This window comes from Lissotriton vulgaris, chromosome 6, assembly GCF_964263255.1.
Source record: "Lissotriton vulgaris chromosome 6, aLisVul1.2, whole genome shotgun sequence".
Classification (NCBI taxonomy): Eukaryota; Metazoa; Chordata; class Amphibia; order Caudata; family Salamandridae; genus Lissotriton; species Lissotriton vulgaris.
The window spans coordinates 935204528-935225528 of record NC_141694.1 but is presented as its reverse complement, the minus strand read 5'-3'; the positions used below and the strand labels follow the sequence as shown (position 1 = coordinate 935225528).

The 21001-nt window shown below is 46.9% G+C and overlaps 1 protein-coding gene across 50 annotated transcripts in view; it reads left to right on the top strand.

Annotated features, from left to right (window-relative positions):
• LOC147708230 (uncharacterized) overlaps nt 1-21001 on the top strand; it is a 2035583-nt gene that overhangs the window by 1345319 nt on the left and 669263 nt on the right. For all 50 annotated transcript variants that reach the window (XM_086926979.1, XM_086926974.1, XM_086926953.1 and 47 more), the window contains one exon: nt 216-242. In XM_086926979.1, the coding sequence (XP_086783105.1) occupies nt 216-242 (27 nt within the window). The remainder of the gene's footprint in view (nt 1-215; nt 243-21001) is intronic.

Below are 21001 nucleotides of genomic sequence, written 5' to 3'. Positions count from 1 at the left end.
AACAACAGAACCACCTGTATTACTGTAATACAGAGTTGAAATAACACACTGAAGCCTCACTTCTCAACGACTCAATTTATTTTGGAAAAGAACACAAATATCAGTTATCTTTGTCTGGTTCTGAACATTGATAGTAATTGTTTGTCTTATTATCAGAAATGACGATGTATAGACCTCAACTAATGTTGCTCTACAAATATTCTTTATTCCCACAGCTACATCAAAAAAGCCTGAAGTACCCAGTAAGTACATTGAATCATAGCATAATGTGTACAGATACTTTTTATAATATCTACATTTTTCTGTTAACAACACTATTTAAACATAATCAAGAATACATTGGTAAACTGTTACAAAATATTTTATGAACATATTTGTTTGTTTGAACAACGACGTGACTCAGAACACCTTAATCATCTCAATAGACTAAGACATTGATACTCTTGTTAAAATTTAGCTTATTCTGCTTGCTTTACTGTTTATTTTTTTAATTGAAGGGAGCTTATAGAAATATCATGTTCTGTTTACATACATATAATGTTATAATCAAAGTTTGGTTTTTCAGCATCGAACTCATAATTAACCACACTCATAAAAAGATTACAGATTCATGCAAGCTATTGCCGTGGCAGTCAACAAACACTTGTAAAGTTGCTTTTTGGACTACAATGAAGAACTTTTACATCGAAAGTTTCAGAATACATGGGAATATACCAATGTAGGTGCACTTTTGCATCCACATTTTCACAATCCAATCAAACTTGTCTTTTGGTAAAAATGCAATTCTTGTAGGTCGGGAAAAATGTTGTTACCCTCATCATCGAAGGAAATTGTGTGTGTGAAATTGCACAAGACAAGTCATGTGTAATGGCGAAAAGTTAGTAAAATAACATATGCACAGTCGAAATCCCTTATAAATTTCACCAGCATTGTTTCACTTCTATTATTTTCTGTGGTGGCTGGTGACATTTGAAAGTGGGGAGGCGTAAAATTAGTGGGGAAGCACACCGCGGCGAGTGAGCCTAAATGACTTAAGGAGGGTTCGGGGGATTCTCCCCTGAGAAAATTTTGAAAAAATGAATTGGGAAATGGTGCATTTTCAAGACTTTTGGAAGCCACTGTGCTAAACAGAAATAGACGAGGGGTGTGGCCAAGATGGTGGCCTGATCGGACGTGTCTCTACGAGGCTCTCTGGCCCTGAACCCCAAAGCCCTACTATATCTGTGTGCAATATCCCGAAAACGCTGTTTCCATAACTGGGGTCGACACGCTTGCCTTCGGTGCCCCCTTGTAGACGACCGGGACTACGCAGCCTCTCGGAGCCGGTCAGCACCCGCCAGGAGCTCTTGCCGCTATCAAGCGAAGAAAAGGCGGCAGCAGGCGCTCGGCGCTGGGAGTGAGCCGGGGCCTCTGCTGCCAGGAGCGGCACAGTCGGGGAAGGCGAGTGCAGCTTCCACCTCAGGGGCACGCTTGGCGACTCTGAAGCGAACCTCCACCCGTTCCGGGGGACCGGGGCACCGGCCGACGGCAGCCCAGACAGCGCGACTGCCCGAGCCCCCGGCTTGGGGCCTGGTCCGGAGGGAGGCCGAAACCGGAGGGCTGTTCCGGCCGGGGGGCCCCGCGGGGATTCTGCAGTCCTCCGGAGAGGGGAGCGAACATCCCCCTCCCGCCACCGAGGGTCTGGACCTGCACGGGGGTGAGCCAGGCGGGCAGCAACGAGGGTACAGCATTGGGCCTCCACCCAGGTAGGCCGCGGCCGCGCCAGAGCCATCACTGCGCACCCCTGACGCCTAAGGGAGCCACACACCCCTGAATGGAGAGCTGGAGCCGGCGAACGCCGGTCTAGGGCAGCATTGCAGAGACGTCGAGGGCTGAGCTCGGGGTGCAGTTTTCGGCCCTGGAGGAACGGAGCATAGACTTCTCCGCCCACCTCGGAGGCACATCCTACCTAGGACTGCTGTTCACGCTGAGGCCCTTGAGAAGGGTTCTAATCAAGACAGTGTTCCCCTGAAGCGTACACCCGCTACTAAAGGCCGGCCGCTGGGGACTCAAGCTTGAAGGAGAGACTCCTGTACCCCATATCAGCAAGCGGAGGCACGGCGGACTCTGGTCGGCCCCCCGGCCCCCAGCCCACAACTACTGACCGGGAAAGGAAGAGCTCGCCGCCACAACGCCAAACTAAGGTACCCCTCTGGTCCCCCCCTTAGTCATTGGCCCGGGCCTGTACTCAGCACGCCCCGGATGGCCTCTGACCACCCTGACCACACAGAGCCACGGGTAGACTCCAGCCTCCACCACGCTACGGATCCTGACGGTCCCACAGCCTCCATTAGGACTGTCTAATGTCACCGCTGTGCCTCCCCCGCCCCTTCGGACCCGCGTCGAAACACCTACGGCTCCATACACCGGCGACATGGCACACACGAGCCGCAAAGGATCCCGTAATATCGTGGACCTTCTCCACAAAAGCGCGCCGAAGAGCGAGAAGACCCAGACTGCGGCATCCCCGAAGACCCCGACTAGCCCCCAGGGACAGGATGACGAGACTGCTCCCATCACCAAAGCCTTCTTAGCCTCCCTCTTTAACACCTTGAGGGATGACTTCCAAGCCCTGAAACAAGAATTGGCGGGGGAACAACGGGAGCTGCGTCGAGACCTGGACGGCCTGGGCGAACGCGTTGCGGCGGTGGAAGTGGCGGACCAGTCCCGCAGCATGGAGGTGGAGCGGCTGCAACAGGAGATTATCCGTCTTCAAGACCAGCAGGTGGACTTACAGGCACACTCGGAAGACCTTGAGAACCGCTCTTGGAGGAACAACATACGGGTCCGAGGAGTTCCTTTGAAGTCCGAGGGGAACAATATGACCGAATATCTGCAGGACCTATTCCGGGAGATCCTGGGGGAATCGGAGGAGTTTGAGATCCGGATTGACCGTGCGCAGAGGGTCGGCATGGCGCGAAGAGCACCGGCCCCCCTCCGGACATACTGGCCTTCCTCCCGGATTTCCCAGTGAAAGAGCGTATTTTGAGAGAGGCCCGAGCGAAACAGCCAATTCTCTTCAGAGGTGACCCCATAGCCCTTTTTCAAGATCTCTCCAGCATCACCCTACAGAAACGTAAATCCTTCCGGATTGCAACGAACTTTCTGAGAGACAATGGTATTCCCTACTCCTGGGGTCACCCGTTTTGTCTGATCTTTAAGTGGAAAGGGTCGCTACACCAACTCAGGTCACTCCGCGACACGTGTGCTTTACTGAACATTGACATGCCGAAGGAAGCAGGGTCTCGGGATGCATCTCCGAGCAGATCACAAGATGGCCCCTTGCGGCGCCCCGGAGAGGGGTGGCAGACGGTGCGACGGAGGTGATCCCCGAGGTCCATCCCGAAACCTGACCCTGCCACAGTCGCTCAGGAACAGGAGGCGGTTGTACAGGAAGTAGCGGACAATACAGCGACCAAACTGTAAGACACTGTTATCTATGGGTATAACTTCACTCTATAGCTCTAACTGGGGGGATGGGTCGGGGAGCTGCCGGTTGGGCCGCTACCACGTTACCCTCTACATTGACCTTCTACGGACCTGCGCTGTGCACAAGTAGTCCCGAGGCTTTGACTAGTTCTCTACTCAGGGGTTGTTTTGGGGAGGTGGGAGGACACGCAAGGGAGCGGGGGTGTTTTGTTTGGGTTAGGGAGGTTCTATGGGGTTGGTTGGGATGGGGGTGCAGGGGGGATTCCGGGAAGGGGAGGATTGGTTGGGGGGGGTTGTCCAGTGCTCCGCTTTACACTCAATGGTCGTAGCCCGACCCCGTTGTCTCTCACCTCATCAGGCAGGCTAAACCGCCAGTTCACATCCTATTGACACCATGCCACCTACCACTCTTAAAGTGTTAACTCTGAATGTGCGGGGTCTCAACAACCCGGTCAAGAGACGGGCTGTACTGTCTCTGCTGGAACACTCACGGGCAGACATCTGTCTTCTGCAAGAAACGCACTTATTGACACGTGACTGCCACTGACTACGGTCCCGAAAGTTCCCCACTCAATTCTTTTCCTCTGGCCCCAATAAGACTGGCGGTGTGGCGATCTTAGTGGCACAGGCGTTTAAGGGTAAAGTCTTACATAAATGTGCTGAACTGAAAGGGAGGCTGTTGGCGTATCGCTTTGCGCTGGGGGGCTTGCTATTCACCATTGGGTCCATTTATAGTCCTAACAAGGGCCAAGAACGCTTCCTCCACTCTGCCCGGTCAGACATCACTGCCTCCCCAGATAGACACATCATATTAGGGGGGGACTTCAATATGGTCTTTAACACAGCTTTAGATAGATCGGCGCAACACTTTCCCCAGGCAGGGGCTTTCTCCACTGACTGTACAGACCGACTCATTGAACTAGATCTTCATGACCTTTGGTGCCGCACTCACCCACATGACAGGGAATATTCCTATTACTCCAACGCGCATAAGACGTACGCTAGATTAGACTATCTTTTAGCCTCTGGCCCGGTTTGTACACTAGCCACCTCGACGGAGATAGGGGTGCTTTCGCTCTCGGACCATGCACCGGTCACCACCACCCTCACGCTGCCTCCCACAGCTAACCCCCTAGGGTGTGGCGCCTCCGCGACACATTACTACATAGGAAAGAGGTAGTCAAGCGCATTCAAGACGCAATCCATGACTATCAGTCACACAATGCTAACGATGATACCACACAGGCGACACAGTGGGCAGCTATGAAGGCAGTGCTCAGAGGGGAATTCATAGCCATGTCCGCAGCAGAGAATAAAGATAGACAGCTCAAGCGTGACGAGCTTACCCACCAGGTGAGAGAATTAGAACGCATCCACCAAAGGACGGGCGCCCCCCGAATCTGCACACAGCTTAAATCAGCCAGACACCTCCTGTCCGCACTGGATATGGACCGGGCGGAATACGCTCCCCTACGGCTGCGACATGCCTACTACACGGGGGGGACAGGTGCGGCAAGCTGCTGGCGAGCAGACTCCGAGTCTTACGGCACCAACAGACGGTGAAAGAACTCTCCCGCTCTGATGGGACGACGGTCACGGAAGATGCAGAGATAGCGGACGCGTTCCATGAGTTCTACACTTCTCTCTATGACGGGGATCGGCTCGATAACCGGGCTGCTAACGAATATTTAAATTCGGTGGCGCTCCCCTCTCTGGAGCCTTCGCAGGCGGAACACCTCGACAGAGACATCGGCATAGAGGAGGTGATATCTGCCATAGCTAAACTCAAACCGGGGAAGGCACCGGGACCTGACGGTTTCACAGGTCTCTTCTATAAATCCTTTTGCACTATCCTGGCCCCGATCCTCACCCGTCTGTTCAACACCTTCTCAGAGCCAGGGGCCATCTCCCGGGACCTTCTAAGGGCGTCTCTCTCAGTCATCCCCAAGCCGGGAAAAGACAAGTCGAAGTGTGGTTCGTACCGTCCCATCTCGCTCCTGAACATCGACCTCAAACTATACACGAGCATCCTGGCGGCTCGCCTAAGTCCCCACTTGCCAGGCCTAATAGACCCAGACCAGGCAGGATTCATACCGGACCGCCAAACGGTTGACCACACCAAGAGAGTCACTCATCTTATAGAGTAGACCTCCCGGATCCCATGAGAACGGGTGCTACTGGCGGTTGACGCCGAAAAGGCATTCGACCGTGTCCACTGGCCGTACCTGGAAATGGTCCTGAAGAAAATTGGCATCGGTGAAAAGTTCTGCAATTTCATCTTCAATTGCTATACCTTTCCTACAGCAGTAGTCCGAGTCAACGGCTACAGCTCCCAGAGCTTTCCCATCGAGAGGGGCACGAGGCAGGGCTGCCCTCTATCGCCCCTGCTGTTTGCTCTGTATATGGAGCCTCTAGCCCAGAGGATCCGCCACAACACTGCGGTAACGGGGATAAAATTCGGTGGCTACACACATACAATCAGCCTTTACGCAGATGATGTTCTGCTCACACTTGATAACCCACGGACGGCCCTTCCCGCGAGCCTAACGGAACTGGAGAGATTCGCGACGGTAGCAGGCTTCAAGATGAATGCGGAAAAAACACTGGCTTTTGGCCTTTCCCTGACTCCCTCCACCAGGGAATACTTGCAGACTACCCTTCCCCTCCAGTGGGCGTCTAAGGCCGTGCCCTACCTGGGGATCCTATTGACCTCTTCACTGTCGGCTATGACGATGGTCAACTACGCCGCTCTCCAGGTTAAAGTCCGTGGGGAACTTGACCAGTGGAGAAGCCTTCCCCTCTCGTGGCTGGGCAGAATCGCGGCTGTGAAGATGACGATTCTGCCTCAAGTTCTATACCTCTTCCGTGCATTGCCGCTTCAGCTGCCCACGGGGTGGCTCAGGCAAACGCAGGTAGATCTCGCCCGCTTCATTTGACAAGGCCGGAAGCCGAGGATGCGAAAGGCCCTGTCCATGCTTGCTCCGGAGGAGGGGGGGTTAGGAATACCGGACCTGCGCAAATATTTCCAAGCAGCACAGTTGCAATGTTTGGTGGAATGGAGCAGGTGGGAGTCCGAGAAACCCTGGTTATTCCAGGATCAAGCGATAGCAGGACGTCCACTTCAGGAAATCCTGTTCCTTCGCAAGGCAGCCCGACCGGCTAATCTCTATGCTTCATTTGTTACACGGGTCCCGCTGCGAGCATGGGACGCCACTAATGTGGTACACGATCTCACCACCTTCCCCTCACCGCTCACACCCCTAGTCAACAACCCGGACTTCACCCCGGGAATGGCGAAGGGGGTTTACGCTCACTGGCGATCGGCAGGATGCCGCTACTTATGTCACATATATGGCCCGGAGGGAGTACTCCCCTTCCCCCTCTTCCGACAAGAATACAACTTCCCTGAAACGGAACGCATGCGTTACCTTCAGGTGCACCACTGGGCCCTACAGCCGCAAGTGAGGGAGACTGCTGGCAGACTGTTCCGGCCGTATGAGAAATGGCTCCTGACTCGCACTTCGGACACCAAACTCATATCAGAATTTTACAAATTCCTCCAACCACAATCAACCCATCTTTACAACCCGGGCAGGGAGCGGTGGGAGAGGGAATTGGGCAGGACCCTGAGCCACAAAGAATGGAGCCACATATCCTACCGAGCCTGGCACTCGGCATACCACTCAGGATTGACTGAGACACTGACTAAAGTAACCACGTACTGGTACTGTACGCCGGAACGCGTTGGTGAAATGGATCATAGCAAAGACAAGAGTTGCTGGAGGGGTTGTGGACACCTAGGCACCCTGCTACACATTCTATGGGACTGCCCTTTGATACAACCATATTGGACGCAGGTACTTGACGACGTAGATACACACTTCCACACTGAATTGCCCCGCTTTCCTGCCTACATCGTACTTGGGCTCCCCAACCCCTTAACTTACCCCCTACGCTCTCGGAGAGGGCGCCAGATGACCATTGCGCTGGGCTCTGCGATCCAAAACATCTTGGTATAATGGCGCAGTGCAACTATCCCTTCCACTACGGGTTGGCTTCACCGACTATGGGGGGTGCTGGGGATGGAGAAGATGTCCCTTGCCCTAGCCGGGGACATTGATCAATTTTAGGAACTGTGGCAGCCATTCTGCACTCTTCTGATCACAGAATTCAGAGAACTTACATGCCCATGGTACCTCCGCTTATTACGCCTTTCAAAGCCGGTATGCGAGTTCTACGCTGGAAGGAGGGGGCGAGCCTCCGATTTGAGGCCTGATGAGGCAACATAGGGAGAGATGGACTTGGGCACTGGACGGGGGGGGGGGCGGGGCGGGAGTTTTGTGAGGTTGGGGGGGGGGATTAAGGGAGTCCTCACCTGATTGGCATGCCGCACTTTTCTTTCCTGAACAACGCAGCAACAGATCTAATGAGTATTGGACTTTCTTCAAAGCCTCTCCCGTGCACTATCTTTACCTTTTTCATGTATACTATTGCTGCTGATGTTGTACTGTCTATCCTGTATGACTTGCCTTCCAGGTGCAGTTTCCCAATAAAAAAGAGTTAAACCTAAACAGAAATAGACAACTGCCTCCCCTCAAACTATCATCAGTTCCATGACATGTTAGTGATACTGGTAGGCAATATAGTTTAGGAGTCCATATTCTGGAAAAACACAAATTCTCAATTTAAAATGTAACACCATTGTTAGGAGTTTTCTTTAAAAACAAGAATTGCTTTCTACCCAACTAAACCCTTTTGGCAAGATCAGGATAATGAAAGACTGGGCAAAAAAAAACATATCACTCTAACGTAATGCTTGCAGTATAGACACAGCTGTTTGATGTCAATTAATAGCACAATGTTCTATATTACGATTAAGACTTACAAACGACAAGTAAAAGAAGAAGCTCTCTTACAGAATCAGTAACCTACTGACCGATTTTCATGACATGAACTTTATCTGCATGGTACACATTCCTAGCAGCAGTCATTTAAACCCACTGCGCTACCTTTGGATGAGTCAAAACTTCCACTAGGCAAACATACATCTCTTTCCAGAAAGGCATTAATCTCCTGAATTGTTTTGACATTTTAATTGACGCCCAATATTTGCTGGAGGCCAGGAAGGCAATAGCTGGTGCCTTTTTAAAGGACATTGTACATTTGCAAACATTACCCAACATTATACACCTGCAGAGAGAATACTGCATTCAGCACTGTTCAGTTCACAAACAATCTATTCAGCTTTGAACGGAGTAATGCAGAGCACAAATTTATTGCATGCAGAGTAGCAAAATGTAGGTTCATAGTAGCATAATACAGCGTAACGCACATGTCCATTTAAACACGCTGCTATGGGAAGCAGTACTGGCGGGAAGTGAACAGCTCTTTACAGGGCGGGCGCAGACTCTCAATTTGCACTGTTTGGACCTTACAAACAAAACAAACAAAAACAGACAGGACTCATGGGGAGATTACAGAGTCCTGCATATGCACCGGGCAGAATAGAAAGCTGTCCGTTAATAGTCGATACTGCATGCGCAAAGTGGAACCTATCAGACCAGGCTCAAAGGGCTCACAAGAAGGTTAAGGCAATAATCATGCAGGATTAGTGCCTGCGTGAAGGTAAAAGCAAGGTGTACCAGCAACAATGTAAAGTGAGGAACACATATGGCATCACCATCTACTATTGTCCACACTGGAAATGCTGTGCAACCTTGCGATCTTGCCGCAGCCATTACCAAAGAGGAATTCCTGCTGCGCTGCTCCACTTGTAAATGAGTGTAATAATGGCAGGCAGACTGGTAATGGGTGTGTGCACTGCACAGTGCTCTGCAGCAAGTAGTTAGCAATAGCAAGTTAGTTAACTTAAAAAAATGTCTGCCAGGGCCTTACCTGGGATGGGCCGTGATAAATCAATCAATACCACTACTACTGCAGTGCAGTCTCCTGGCACTCCGACCAGATCCTCCTTCCTTTCAGAATGTGCCAGACTGTAGGACACACGCGGGAAGGGTCGAGTCTGGGCAGACTCGAATCCTCGGCTTCACGCCTGCCACAGCCACACCCCTTTTCCAACTCGTCACAGAGTATGTCCCACCACGCCCTGGAATGAGTTGGGAAAGTTTGCCACTCTCTGATTGATGTGGAGGATTAGCGATACCAGACATGGACATAAAATGCCCAGGGCTAATTTTGCCTACACGCCATCAGGGGGTGGAGACTGGGCCCTGAAGCTAGGTCTTTGCCAAGCTGATGACATCACAGCCTTCAGGGCTATGAGGTTGTTGGCCCGGCAAACACTTAGGCTTCTTTGGGAGTTTGGGACCGCAAGGGGGAGCATGCATGTCAAGGGAGAGTCACGTGAGTAGCCTCAGCCGGCCGCCACAACGAACGGCCACTCACTGTCACGGCACACCATGCGGCAGCCATATACAAACTCGGACTGACTTTATTATGTATTTACTATTATTTACAGTATTACAAAACGGGTTTTAAATTTGAATTTGAGCATGCCACCGCTACTTTTGGTAAAGGGGCGGAGCCCCGATGCCCTCAGGGAGAAACCGCCACTGATTAATTTGATATCTAGTAGAACTAACAAAAATTCCATGCAAAAGTTGTATAACATGAGTTCATTTACACTACAAAACAACTAGAAAATGTTTCCAATAAACTATGAAGGTGCACTTACAACTTCAAGGTATCTTTATTTTTCTTGATGGTTAAGACGAGGTCTGCCACTATAATTAGTTGTATTTCATAAATAAGGATTTTTAGTAGGTAGTAACACATAATTGAGGCACATCTAGTAGCAGAAAGATAAAGGGCCTAATATACAAAGGTAAGTTTACATCTGGAGACCTATTCACATTTAGGGTTTTATTTTTTGTTTAAATTTGTTTATTGCTTTTCACATTTTATATAGCACACATCCGTTCCCGAGTTACATAACTGTACAGGGGTTTTCCGCTTTTACTTTTGTGTTTTACATCAGTAAACAGTCCGAGCAGTCGTACATATCAATATGTATCCCTATAAAACAAACATTATTTTTCTATTTTTGATAACAATTAATAGCACAATGTTCTATAAATGCAGCAGGGTGTATAACACATTTCTTCAAGTAGGTCAGCAGCCTCTCTATAGATAAGTATTCCCAGATATCGGAATGCCAACTCCTGTCAATGGATTCGCTTGTCACTGAGGGACAAACAGGGGTTCAGCATGGTCTCCGTGAAAGGATTGAGGCATGATTTGTCCGAGTTCATGCGTAGTCATGAAACATTAGCAAATTCCAATGGGATTCGCTCTATCGAAGTACAAGATGATCTGACATCTTTGAGATAAATAAGCAGGTCGTCCGCGTACAATGAAAGTCCATGCATGCCGTCGCCCATGGAGATCCTCCACTCGTCTTGCGCTTTGCGCAGTGACTTAGCCAGCGGCTCGATGGCCAGTGAAATAATAGCGGTGAGAGAGGGCAGCCCTGCCCCGTACCCCGCTCAATTGGCTCAGACCTGATATGTGTGGGCCAGTTATAACTCTAGCTACTGGCTGGGTGTAGAGAAGCTGTACAAGACGGAGGAACTTGTCCCTTAGATCATATTTACAGAGCACAGCAAACAGGTACCCCCATTCCAAGGTGTCAAATGCCTTTTCGAGTTCTAACTCCAGGCACCCAGACCAATCCCAGTTCACCCTAGCATAGTGAGCCACTCTGAAGAACTGGCAGAGTTTTAAGAAAGTGCTGCGAGCCGGCACAAACCTATTTTGGTCCATGTGGACCTATTTCAGAACAGCTCCCTGCCTACACGCCAGCAGCTTGGCCTTCCCATTCAGGGCTTTATTACAAGTACGGTGGTCCTGGGACCACGGTATGCGCTGTGGAGGTCCAAACACCACCACCCGTCTGACCTAATATGAGTGTAGCAGTCAGACCACCACAAGGCGACCACCTCCGCAAGGACCAAGGACCCGCTGCAGCGGTGAGCTTCTAAGGCCTATATATGTAAATTGATACTTGTATAAATGTAAAAAAATTGATACTTGTATAGCACACTACTCACCCGCAAGGGTCTCAAGGCTCTTGTACGAATACCGCTGTGGAACCCATCCTGGCTTTCCCTGTGAGGCGTCTACTCCTGGGCACCCCCAAGGTGGAGGCCAGGCATCCTTAGCGTTGTGGGGGCCGTTGTGGAGATTAAGCAAGCTATTGCCTAGAGTTGCAGAGTGGGACTCCATGATTGGAATAGGCACCGAGGCGAGAATTATCAGGTCCGTGGAGTTTTTGAGCCCAAGACCCGCCGAGGCAGGGAATTGAACCCTGGTCCCGGGCTAGACCTCTGCATCAGGGTCTGCCACTCTAATCATTGAGCCACACTTCTCCACATAAGCTCACAATGCTGATGCCGGCACCATAGAGTATATTAGGACCTGCATTTGCACTGCTCATTTAATGGCGGGACCCCAACATGAAAAGGGTGGCTGAAGTGCAGGTAAGGGGGCCATAACAGACCCCCGGCCAAAACTCTGCCCATGGGGGAACGTGCAGGGGGGACACATGTTGTGCTCCCCTTGGAAATGCACCTTAGTTCCTGCACAGTGTGGCATGAGCGACATGTGCATGCCACACCATGCAAGAGCATGCTGCAGGTTCTCTCACAGCGGTGATATGCTTGGGCGGGCCTAACATACCACCGACGTGAGACTGCTACAGTAATGCCCTTGATTAAATTCGTAAACCGGAAATGGTCCCAGCTGAATACTGCCAAACACATAATAAGGCCCTAAGATCGACTCCTATACCTGTGTGTAAATCTCCACTTTTTTCGATTCATCATTTCTAGATGTAAACTTAACTGTCTCATCTCCCTTCACATGTTTTTAAAGTTGCCCACCACTGTGGCAGAGGTCTCCCTATAGCAAAACACATGTAAAATAAAAGAAGTTTACTATTTTTTTAGATTAAATTAATTTAACACATAATAAAAATGTAAAGAAATTTAAAACAAATAATATCAACCGATGATTACTTAAAGAAAAAGTTACAACACACTACTTCTTAAAATTACCTTTTAAGTAATAATAAATATTTTTTACACATTAATATTTGAATAGTAATTTAAGATTAACATAACCCACCCTCACTCATATGTCTGTTTGTGTGCGTGTGTGTGCGTGTGAGTGTCTTGCAATACTAGTCGTTGGCCTTAGGTAGTGCTTGCCTTACTCAATGACGGGGCTGGTGTACATTTAAGCCTATTTTGTCACTATTAGGCTGAGAGTTAAATTAGAGGTGTATGCTGTGAGTTACAGTTATCTTACTCTTATGTTGATGTATGTTTTGTACTACCATGTCCTTCCCTAAGCCCCTCCTTAAATTTTCATTTACCCTACCCATTTTGTAGTAATTATTCACCATTTTACCACCACTCCCTCTTGCCCTTTCCACTATTTACTAATAAATCATATACTTAACTTTGTGGAGATCTCTGTCATCAGAGAGAAAATCTTCATAATGTTAAACTAGGAGACGCGAATGTGGATATTTCTAGGGGTGGGTGGAATTTGCGTAATTGCGTTACGCAAATCTCCGCGAAACAGTAAACAATCTCCGCAAACACGCAGAAATTCCGCAAAAACGTGGAATTGCTTGTTCGCGATGCTTTTTTCCTGTTCGCAATTGCTGTTTGCGTGCTTGAGGGAAAATATCTTGCGAACATGTATTTTGAGAACGCGAACAAGCAAAAAAATGTGCACAGTCGCGGAACGTAGAATTGTGGGCAATTTCATGTTCTCTGCGGAACGCAAAATTTCCCAAATTCTGCAAATTCCGCAAGCGGAACGGAATTTACCGCCCAGGCCTAGATATTTCCATCTGTATGCTTGTTATTTGTTTGTTGTATATGAAGTCAGAATGATTACGGTTGTACTACTTAGGCAGTACCCAAACCCAATGCCTGGGTAAAAGAAAATATGTCCACTAAATTTAAATCATATGCACCAACAGTAGCATCACACATTTGGATGCTACCTGCACAGGTTACCTCTATTTATGATGATTATTTTAAATGTAATGAACAATTTGAATACATTTTATCCCCGTTTCCTTGGATCTCCCTATCTTAATTAACCCTTTCAACAATGACAACCCATTTTTAAATGCTTTTGTCTTATACATGAACCAAATTAGGTATCTAGAGTCCTGGTGTAAAAGAAAACTGTAGATGTTGGTACACAATCGTAGTTTACCTTTGAAGAATTTGAATGCTGCTATTTTATCGTTACAATGGTTTTAAGTAATCATGCAAATACAGATATATTACTGATGCCAAACAGGTGGTGAGTATTCTTAAACATGTTGTGTTCTTTGCCAGTGCAAGAATGATTTTATTTTACCAAAGTGGTTGCTTCCGCCATAAAAGAAGCCATGCTAGTGACAAAAACCCCACTGGAAATTCCTTTCCTGCTAATAGCAGACATTGAATTTTCCACCACCAAATGTGGGCACTTTAAATGTGCCATTGGGCTACATTGTCAGGACCAACCTATCTATTCTCCATAAAGCTGGTGGAGCTGAGGAGGCGCTACCAAGGAGAAAACATGCTTGTTTTGCAAAGATAATCTACAAATTCACACACCCTAGCTCTAACTAAGTAACCTTTAGCCCATTTTTCACAAGTCTTCAGCAGACTGCCAGCTCAAATGGTCTGTCTTCAGAACTGATTAATAATATATGTTCTCAATTTCATAACATTGCTAGATAATGATAAGTTGGATAACTTTCATCATCATGCCTCCATCCTAGTTTAGTTCTTATCAACACTTATCGAGGTTACACTGAATTTTGGAAAGATCACTGTATAAAGCATATTATTAATAATTAGACGACATAACCCAAACTTTGTCAGAGCCTTTCCCTTACCGATTTAAAGAAATATCCATACCCTACCTTTGTCAGCACCATTCTCCCATTAATCTAAGAAATATCCTTAGAAAGAATAATCAAAACAAGTGCTTGCCATAGCATTAAAACTAGTTGTTGGGGCTACGCATGCTTTGGAAGGTCCTCTGCTCAAGTTATTGGACCTAACAATGGCAGGTACTCACTTAGTTCCGGTGCAGTGGGGCTGTAATGCCATAAGAGCATCTCACTCATTAAGGGTTGAATACTTTAAATTCAACAAAGCAAAGCAAAAAGGCAAACATTAAAAAACTGGAGTAGGAGGTCTTTCCGAGCCAGTGATTCTGTTCTGCACCTGAACTGAATCTCAACATGTGACAAGAAGAGACTCCACATTGGGTCCCATCCCTTCAATCCTCCTTCCCCTAGGATTTAGGGGTGCCACACATTCCAGCCATAGGGCACCAGGGTCAGACATCAGAGAAGAGTCTTACACCCCTTAAAGTCCACAACAATCTTACCAGTTCATCCTAAGATTCTACAATTTGTTTGTAGACCCTTTGCATTTGCAGTTTCATTTTTCATCTGTATGGGTTTTAGTCAGCAATGATGTGCCTTCTTTGGGGTGGTACCCATGGAGAGGAGAGTCTGATCCGTTTGATTAAAAAAGCAAATCATCCCAGTGGAATAATCAAGCCTGATGCAAGCTCAATGACAGGTAAATGGGACCCAATATAGCTCCATTAACAGTCTTCAAGGATGCGGTCGGGCCAAGGATTTTGGTATTAGTCCAGGTGCTTTTAATGTTTCTCCTTAAAGGGTGGGCTGGTTCAATGGGGTGCCAGAAAACAGGATTTTTCGGACAAGCCCCAATTTAAAGTCCTAAAGTAGAGTAAACAATGCCCCCAATTTCTGAGCTCCACTCCCTTACACAACAACCCAGTGTCTGCCTCATTTGAACTAGACTAGACCTCATTCGAATTAGAGTGGGCTTGGCTGTGGGACTCAATGATTTTTCACAAAATAGCTGGACATTAGACATATTATCAAGGAAAGGGAAAGACTCACATCCCTGTAGTAAGGCAGGGGAAGAGTGGGACAGAGAGAGACATTATTTTTGCATAAGAGGCAGAGAGTAGATATGGTAAAGGCTTTAAAATCCTCCCCCTCCAGAGTGTACAAATGTAAATGGCAGTTTCAGAGGATGTGAACTTCCAATCTATATGCTGCACCAGATAAACTAAGGAGACAGGACTGGGTGTAACAGGTGGTCATGTGAGAAAAGGCTGTCAGGCTATCCCAGTGTACAACTCAAAATAAAACAAGGGAAGAAGGGAGGGTGCATGTTAGCACCACTCTAGTCAGGGTGAGTCAGATACACATCCTAAACTAACCTGTGCTCATACTCTGGTAGCTTGGCACAGAGCAGTCAGGCTTAACTTAAGAGGCAATGCGTGAGAATATTTATCTGTGTAAAAGAAGACCACAATGAATCAACTCCTATAAGTAGAAGTCAAGATATGAATTTTTAAAGATTAAGGGGCCGATTATGATGGCGGACGGACCTGGGTCCGTCCGCCACCATAGAGTAGGAGGGACCATCTGCAGGGGCTGCAGAGGTCCCTCCGTGCAGATTAGGATGTGACCGCCGGGGTGGCGGTCACATCCTCAATCTTTAACATTGCGGCGGGTGCAGCTTCAAGCTGCACCAGCCGCAATGTTAAAAATGCATGCACGGCATTTGCGTGCACAAAGCGGCAGGCACCGCGCAAATGCAGGGGGGTACCATAGGTACCCCTCATATGCACCCCCCCACCCCCCGTCACCGCAACGGGCCCCCGAAGGCATTCTCCGAATGCTTTTCCATGGCGGAAAAGCCGCTGTGGAAAAGCATATGTTTTCCGTCATCCTAATATGGCTGGCGGTGTCTGACAGACACCGCCAGCCATGTTAGAGCTTTCCCGCGGTGGTCGGAAGGCGACCGCGGCGGAAAAGCTGCGGATGGATTTTGAGAGCCACCGCCATCCTAATTTGGCGGTGGGTCTTCTGAGCCTCCGCAGGGGTTTTCCCGCATCCTCCGGGCCGGCGGTGGCTTCCGCCAGCCCGGTGGATGCGGGAAAACCGCCATCCTAATCAAGCCCTAAATGTGAAAACAGCAGTCCTTAGAAGTCACTAGTAGCCATAAGGTTACTTGAGGTCATGAGGCACTGTTGCAAATTCAAGGTTTAGGCCAACAGTGATGGAGGGCAGGTCGGCTACAGGACTCAGACAGGTCCTGCTGAAGAAATACCTTGGATGGTGCTTTTGTCGACATCGAGAGCCTACTGCGTCATTGTTGAGCTGCTGCAAAGGGGGTCCTGCGTCATCATCGAGCTCCTTTGTAGTGAATGCAATGCATTGTCAGCGAGCCACGCAGAGCGTCATCACCGAGCAGCGCAGGCTATGGATCCGATGTTGTAGAAGGGCAATGCAGTGACACCTATCTCATAATTGAGGCTATGCATCAGTTTTTGCTGAAACCAGCTGCAGAACCCTGTTTGAGTCCCAGGACTGGAGAAGATACCTCATGAAAGAGTAGGACTCACAGATAGCAGATCCCAGCAGCACCAGCAGGATTACTGGGAATCTTATGTGTCCTTGAGTATTCAGAAAACATGGGGACAACCAACAAGCATTTGGAGTAACTCTGGGCTCAAGTGAGATGGGTCCAGTACTTGTCCTCAGCAGGGCAGAGATCGGCAAGCAGCAGGGCAGCTTAGCAAAGCAGAGAAGCAGTTCGCCAGAACAGTCAGTCACAGGAAAGTGGCAATCCTTATAGCACAGAAGTGATTACTCCAGCAGGGTTCTTCCCAGGTCCAGTAGTGCACTGATTTGGTAGGGTCATAGCACTGCTACGTGAACCCAAAAATGCCTTTGATGGAGGGGGTCACTTCAAAGCAACTCATTTGAAGTACACCAAAAGCCCTTTTACCTAGTCCTGTCTGCCAGGCTATCTGCAATCAGTCCATTTTGTGAGAGCAGGATACAGCCTATTCAGATTAAACTGTGGGCCACCTCTCCCCCTTTCTGTCTAGGAAGGCTCTCAAAATGCAGATGATGGCAGATAAGTCTTCGGTCACAACCACCATTCCTGTGTTTGTGGCTTTCTGGGGGAAATGCACAAAGTGCAGCTGTCACCCTGCTCAGACATGTATTGGAGACAGGCTAGGCACACAGAGCAAAGTTAAGAGTAGAGAAATGTCCACTTTCTAAACGCGCCATTTCTAAAATAACAACGTCAAATCCAACTTTATAACTAGAGATGATTTGCCATTATTATTCCAAAGATATGAAACATGATTTAGCTACTAATTTCTACTCAGAATTTACAGCTTAAAAGTGATTTAAGGAATCTCCAATGCTAGCCTATGAGAGGGGTAGGCCTCACAGTAGTAAAAAATTAATGTAGCTGCTTGTCGCTACCATGAAATGTAAAACGTAAAGTACATGGCCTCTTTTACTTACACAGCACCCTGCCCATAGGGCTACCTAGGGCCTGCCTTTGGTGTGACCAATGTGTCATTAAAGGGGAGTTTAAGGCTTGGCAAGAGATCCTCTGCCACACCCAGCCCTTCCTATATTTGAGGCTGTCAAAAGGGAATGCCCAAAGTATAACTGTCACTCACTCCAGACGTGTATTGGAGACTGGCTGTAGGCACACAGAGCAAAGTTAAGACCAGAGTTATGTTCACTTTCTAAAAGTAAAATCAGAACTTAATGCGGCGGAATCAATCATAAATAATAATTTCTAAAAATGAAAGGAACCTTAATTAATCCCTCAAGCAAAAAATATTCTCATCAAACCGTATATCTTATGAGAAAAGCAATCACAACGGTCCATGATCCGGAATTTTGGTCTCTATGTATATATTTGTCATTAAAACACAAAATGTCTACATGTACATCAAGTAATACAAAAAATATATTATATACATATACAGGACCAGATACACAAGAGAAGCCCTTACAAATGTGATTCTTTAGCAAAGGAAATTGACAGCACCTTCTGATATAGAAAGGGGTTGAGACTTATTATTCCCCCAATAGGTGTTGACACGAGGGTTATCTTTTTCATATGGATTGTGAACAATAGTTGGCAAAAAAAATGTATTGTGTTTTTTGCAGCCCCTTAAGAAACTAGGGCAATAAGGATTTTGTTTGTTTGTGTGACAGAAGATATTTTTTGATTATTTTTGTATGTTAAATGTATATGTATATAAAATATTTTTTGTATCACTTGATGTACATGTAGACATTTTGTGTTTTGTTGACAAATATGTACACAAAGACAAAACATCCTGATGACGGACCGTTGATTGTGCTTTTCTAATAAGATATATGGTTTGATGAGAATATTTTTTGCTTGAGGGAATAATTAAGGTTTCCATCATCTTTAGAAATAATTATTTTTGATTGATTCTGCCGCATTAAGTTCTGCTTTTGCTGTTGATATTGCCCAGATGCGTGTGGAGTATTAGGGCAAAACCCCAGATTTTTTGTATCTATTCACTTTCTAAAAGTGGCTTTTCTAAAATGGTAATATCAAATCCAGCTTTACAACTGAAGAGGATTTATCACCACAATTATAAAGATATAAAGCATGATACAGCTAATCCTTTCTTATCAGGAATTACAGCTTAAAAACTTTTTTAAGGAATTCCAAATGCTAGCCTATGAGATGAGTAGGTCTCACAGCAGTGAAAAGTGAATTTAACTGTTTGTCACTACCAGAAAATGTAAAGTACAGGTCCTGCCTTTTAGTTACACAGCATCCTGCCCAGAGGGACCCTTAGGGCCTACCTTAGGAGTGACTTAAGTGTAATAAAAGGGGAGTTTAACGTTTGGCAAGTGGTTTACAATGCCAAATCGAAGTAGACCCAGCTTGGCAGGCCTGAAACAGGTTTGAAAGGCTACTTGGGTGGGTGGGACAACCAGTGCTGCAGGCACATTAGTGGCATTTAGATAACAGGCAGTGGGTATATGGTGTACAACTTTAGACCAACAAAAAGATACAGCATAAAGTGGAGGTAAACAGGCAACATGTTTGGGTCAGACCACCCTAAGGATGGCTGGTCCAACAGTGCAGGAATCACAAAGGCTTGGGACGAGGCAGGTAACACATTCCTGGAGTAGGAGATCCCAGATTACATGATTGTTGAAATAAAAGCTGGGTTGGGTCTGCCCAGCAGTAACTAGAGAATGGGGGCATGACTAGAGTGTACAAGTATGTTTTATTAGTATGCCTAATCATACAACTATTACCAAATTAGGATTGCACTCTACATTCCTTTCTTGAGATATATTTTATATAATGACGAGAGTCCCCCTGATTGTGCAGGGTCCGCAAACTGAACTACCTTGCAATGTACTTGGCCACAACACACTGTAAACTGAAATGTACCCATTCTACATCTACACCTTCTTTGGCACTTATTTCACGACACCCTTAGCACTTGAGCAGGCAGGAAAACTCTTCACCATCGTGCAACAGGTCGTAAAAACAGTATACATAACAAAGCAAACTGATTTGACTCTACAACTGAATGGATGATAGCTTGACAACAACAGGAGTATGTCCTTGTTTCCTGCAAGGAAAACAGCCATAATATTGCATGCATTACACAATGCATGTTGTTACAATGCACGCCATTACATCGCAAGTCGTTTCAACAACTTTCTGTAGGGGGCGCATTGGAATTCGATTTACAATCCAACACCTTCCATGCTGTTGCGCAAACTGGAGTAGAAATAGTAAATTATACTATTCCTAAGTCCAGCTCACCCCCTACAGCAAGTCATTAAAACAACTTGCGGTGTATTGGCTCGCATTATAACGCATGCGAAGTAACAGTATATTATCGTCCTGCAAACATGCAGAGATTGTTCTTGTGCTCCAATCTATGTAGGATTTGCAAAAGGTTACTGAATGAGCAAATCTAATTTGAAAGCTAAGGCAGAGCTGGGGAATAAGCAGGATGAGATGCATCAGATGTCAACATATGTGTTCCAAGAATGTTGTGATTCATTATTTATTAGATTATTTATTAGAATGTACAGCTTTTGTAAATCGTCGTTACAGAATTCAAACAAATTTCAGCCCTGACCGGGCCAGTCAATTTTTCTGCCCTCCCCTTCCGAACAGAAACAGTAAGTGTCGGCCAGGCCAATCCAAATTAACTAATAGTTTCATGTTATTTGCATAAGAGTGCTGTCATTATATTGTATGTATGCATATGAAAACATATTCATTCACCCTATAGAAAGCTTAATTTATCTGGACACTGGCATTTCAGTCAACTCCAGGGAATAACATGACATACATGCATGCTTTGTGCTCTTTGCACTTTTATTCTTAAGCAACATAAACACAGTCTTGTGTGACAGAAGAGTGTCCCCAATACCTAAAACAAATTCAACCCCCTTTGATCTTTACACGAAACAAGATTCCCAAAAATTCTCTTATGCGCAGGAAGCATTAATGTGGCAGTCAGTGTGTAATACTTCAATTCTGGGGCCTATCCTGCAGTATGTTAAAAGGTTAGAATGTAATCACAAAACATGTGCTAAGTAGCTACAAAGTGTCTATTA